This window comes from Oncorhynchus tshawytscha, linkage group LG13, assembly GCF_018296145.1.
Source record: "Oncorhynchus tshawytscha isolate Ot180627B linkage group LG13, Otsh_v2.0, whole genome shotgun sequence".
NCBI lineage: Eukaryota > Metazoa > Chordata > Actinopteri > Salmoniformes > Salmonidae > Oncorhynchus > Oncorhynchus tshawytscha.
Window position 1 is genome coordinate 12889167 of NC_056441.1, and position 4786 is coordinate 12893952.

Here is a 4786-nt window from a genome sequence, read left to right on the forward strand (position 1 = left end):
ATTCCATTAGCACCAGAAGTCGACGTTCTAAGACGTGTCAGGCAGTTGCGTAACCATTTACAAAAGGACCCACTCCCTATCCCACCCCATGGGTTTATCCATTAAATACCACACTCACGGGCTTTTCCCTGATATTCAATGTGTATGACTACTAAGAGTACTGGATAGAAAGATGATGTCATTATTATTACGCGTTACTAATACCATGCATTATTGCTCTATAGTTTTTTATGATAAGACTCCCAAGAAATATTGCCGCTGGATGCTATCTAGATTTTGGCAAAAATCCAAAGCTTCATTGAATTGGCATAGATTTCAATATTATCGTTTTTTAGTTTTTTTGTTGCATGCAATAGGTTTATAAAGTGGCAAATAAAATAAGAGGATATTTAGAAAGTGTCAAATGCTTTGGCATATTCACGACGAAGGCTTGCAAAAAAAAAGTAAATTAAAGTGCAAATGAAGATTCTAAACAAACTTGAAGTAAAAATAAATTAATAAATAGATAGGTCTACATAAATAAATTAATAAATAGATAGGCCTACATAAATAAATTAATAAATAGATAGGTCTACATAAATAAATTAATAAATAGATAGGCCTACATAAATAAATTAATAAATAGATAGGCCTACATAAATAAATTAATAAATAGATAGGCCTACATAAATACATTAATAAATAGATAGGCCTACATAAATAAATTAATAAATATATAGGCCTACATAAATAAATTAATAAATAGATAGGCCTACATAAATAAATTAATAAATAGATAGGCCTACATAAATAAATTAATAAATATATAGGCCTACATAAATAAATTAATAAATAGATAGGCCTACATAAATAAATTAATACATATATAGGCCTACATAAATAAATTAATAAATATATAGGCCTACATAAATAAATTAATAAATATATAGGCCTACATAAATAAATTAATAAATAGATAGGCCTACATAAATAAATTAATAAATAGATAGGTCTACATAAATAAATTAATAAATAGATAGGCCTACATAAATAAATTAATAAATATATAGGCCTACATAAATAAATTAATAAATAGATAGGCCTACATAAATAAATTAATAAATAGATAGGCCTACATAAATAAATTAATAAATAGATAGGCCTACATAAATAAATTAATAAATAGATAGGCCTACATAAATAAGTCAATAAATAAATAGGTTTACCTCAACCTTGGAACACTTTTGTGTCCATTAACACCAGTACAATATTGTCCAATACTTTAAAAGGTTTGACCTTTGAGAGAAATTGAGACATTTTCAATGTCCTGTGAGTTTGGCAAACATATGATATTTCAGCTCATAATACTTGAACAAATTGTTGTTGTTATAACAATCAAGGGAGGATAGCCAATGGAAATAAAAGTTTGGGTATAGGCTACATGAGTAATCCAACATGTCCTTCGTGATGCTGTTTGCTGCAGGAGGGTATAAGACCTGTGCTGTCACCATGGAACAGGTTGTCTAGGGAATAGTATAGGGATGCCGTTGGAAGAAGTTTCATTACATGTTCATGGGTACTGGAAGTCAGTCGTCAATGGAGCTCATAGGTGAGAACTCTCCCTTAAAGCAGGCGGACTCGTAGTGCTTGTTAAGGTAGGACTTTAGAGCAAAGGTCTTGTTGCATCTCTTACACTTGTAGTGCTTGAAGGCGGAGTGCGTCTGCATGTGAGCACGGAGGTTAGAGCGGTCGGCGAACGCCTTTCCGCAGTGTGCGCATCCAAAGGGCTTCTCGCCGGTGTGAGACCGCATGTGTCCCTGCAGCAGCCAAGGTCTACTGAAGGCCTTGCTACATATGTCACACTTGTGTTTGAGGTCGTGGGTGAGCAGATGCATGGCCATGGCAGGCATGGACACGTACACCTTCCCACAGGTGGGGCACTTCTTGGCCATCTTGCTTTCCAGACTCCGGTGGGTCTGCTTGTGCCGGCTCAGGTTGGAGGACGTGGCGTACGTCTTTCCACACTCGTTGCATGTGTGACGCTGTATGGTCCTGGGGCTGCTGATGACTTTTCTCCTCGACCTTCCGTCCGTGATGAAGAAGGCGTCTACCGTGTAGCCCTCGCTCACTGCGGTGTCTCCGTTGATGTAGCCAGAGGAGATCTCAGAATGGGGGCTGTCGGGCTGGTCCGAGTCTGGTGCTCCGTAGTCGCTGTGGATGCCATTGTAGATGGGGCTGGGAGAGGGGCCTTTTTCGCTGTGGATGCCATTGTCACTTTCGCCGTCGTAGACAGACGGGGTCATGTAGTCACTGATGTACCCTGTAGCGTTGAAAAGAACAACAGACGGATTAAATTATTTATGTGATTTGGCCTACTGATGTTAACTGATGCAACAGTGTAATTCTCCCTAGTTGCAAGGCTTCGTTTGTGACTCACAGTGCGTGAGCTCTGCAGCCTATTATTTCAGTCATTTACAGTTCCAGCAGAGGTGGGTTGAAAGACATTGACTTCTTGTGAAGGTATTTTGTTTCTACATCACTTCACCCCAAAAAATCAATATCTCTCAGTTTCAATTAGTGAGCTATCCCATTTAAGGCCAAAGGCGCAAGGGGAATAATATCACTCCAGTTATAATTGCATTTGCCTTTCTCAGAATATAGGTCGATGTGCACCACTGAACGTACACATAGTCTCACTTACATCCAGGTCCATCCAGGGTACTCCATGACCAAGAGATAGGAATGTGGATGAATATTCTATAACTGTACTTCCGGAAAAAATACAGTCTGGTTATGCAAATGCAAGTGCACGCACTGTATTTTATAGAGCGTAAATAATGTCTTGAAACATGATCAAGCCTTCGTTTTAGAGGCAAACAGACTCTCTCTCTATCTATCCTTTCTGTCCCTGTGTGTGGCTATGGTAGTGGGCTTGGACTAATGATCCAAAGGGATACACTATAAATCCGTATTCTAATCTACAGTATCTTGCACACTCGTCTGTTGCACACTTGTGGGTATATGTAGCTCAACAGGGTTTTAACCTTGTGTGCTCCGCTGTAGAGCACTTGAAATATCCCTGCCTCGGGAAATGTGCAGAGTCGACAAAAATGAAAAATGTGACTGTATTGAATAGGATGTGACCGCGGGTCAGCAAAGCTTGATGTGCAACAAGCTTATCCACACGCAAATAGACTACAATAAGCACTTAGTATAGCCTACACATAGAATACCAAGCAATAAAAGATAAACATTGTGCCTGCCGATAAAAGTCAGAGATTCTAACAGCTTTACCTTTTTCATGAAAGCGGAGGCTGAGGTCGGTCCTCGACCTGCCATAATGTCTCTCCAGATCAGCAGATGAGAAATCATCGAGCTTAACCTTTTTGACCAGAAAAGATCTTGGCATGGTTCTACGCTGCACAAAACAACACTCGTCCGGTGGTTCAATGGGTCACTCCTCATGCAAGGCGGGCTGAAAAGGGACTAGCTGTATATATGGGCTGAATCGCTCTTCAGCAAGCCGATGTGTGTCTGATCAGATGCCAGCACAGGGAGAAAAGCCTGAGATCCCTTCCGAATCCTCACGCTGCTAGTCCTTGTTGAGCTGCTGGTTTACGTGCGACAGCGCCGTGTTCCGCTGGTAAGAAATGCAACTTCAGCACTGGATAGCTCCCTTTCAGTGCTGCGTGCATGTATAGGCAGGCAGTCTTCAGCACTGGACAGCACCCCCGCTGTGAGACAGTGAGAGATCCGTTCCTTCGCTCTTCTCCTCGCTCTCTGTCTTCCTCGTGCAGCTGTACTCAGTCTCCTCACAGGTCGACCCTAGTAAAGAGTCTGGTAACTGCTCCCAGGATTTGGCTCGTTTTAAACTTCACAGAGCGTCCCTTTATTAATGGAGTATTTGACAGTTCCCACGTAAATATTTACCACTCATTGTAATAGAGGATGGCAGAAAAGTCACTCATGAAAACGCTGCCTCTCAGCTAGCTCCGGCTTTTCCCCCTTTTCGCTCTCTCTCCGTGCTGAACTCTGTTGAAGGTCTTGGGCTTTCTGAAGTCTGTTGATCAGCTGTTGGGATTTATATGGCTGCGATCATGTGCGAGATGGAGATGGAAGTGCTTAATTTAATCCATCAAAAGCTATCTCCCGGGACCAACGTTGAACTAGGATGATTTATGGACTTGGTGAGTCGTCCACGATTTCTTTTTTTTTCCTTCCGTTTATAACGATCATGTTTTATTATGGTGTTGACCATTATTTATTTTCAGTAAATCATCACAATAAATGCAACACTGACAGATAAACACAGTAGGCTATATAATATTATTTTAATAGTCCTGTAGGTCTATCATTTAATTGGTGTTCTATGTTCTTACTACACCGACATATTGATTTAGCTATACAGTATTATGAACATGTTTAGGATACTTTTTTAGGGGACAATAAGTTGACGTAAATTCATTTTTATTTGGCCAGTAAGGATGAGCTTAGGAGCTTCATGTTTTGAAAATAAAAGACTGCATCTTCCACCACAGTAATAACTTTTACAAACCCCCGCTCACTCAACGTTTACAAACCCCCGCTCACTCAACGTTTACAAACACCCGCTCACTCAACGTTTACAAACCCCCGCTCACTCAACGTTTTCAAACCAACGCTAACGCTAACCACAAAATCAAATGTTGGCTGTTGCCCGAGGCTTGCAGGTCACTTTTTTACATCACACTCTATAAACCAATGGTGTTCTCTTTATGCAAATCACAGGAGCTGGGTACCAGAAGGTATTTTTCCTCAATGATTCCTG

General features: G+C 40.3%; 1 protein-coding gene across 1 annotated transcript; it reads right to left on the bottom strand.

The window, feature by feature from the left end:
- Positions 1 to 1174: 1174 nt before the first annotated feature.
- On the bottom strand, positions 1175 to 4107 carry LOC112265852 (transcriptional repressor scratch 1-like). Its single transcript, XM_024443400.2, has 2 exons — positions 3274 to 4107; positions 1175 to 2299 (listed from the first exon to the last, which is right to left on the bottom strand). Exons 1-2 carry the CDS (start codon positions 3386 to 3388, stop codon positions 1566 to 1568), a joined length of 849 nt encoding a protein of 282 aa, XP_024299168.1. The 5' UTR covers positions 3389 to 4107; the 3' UTR covers positions 1175 to 1565.
- Positions 4108 to 4786: the final 679 nt, after the last annotated feature.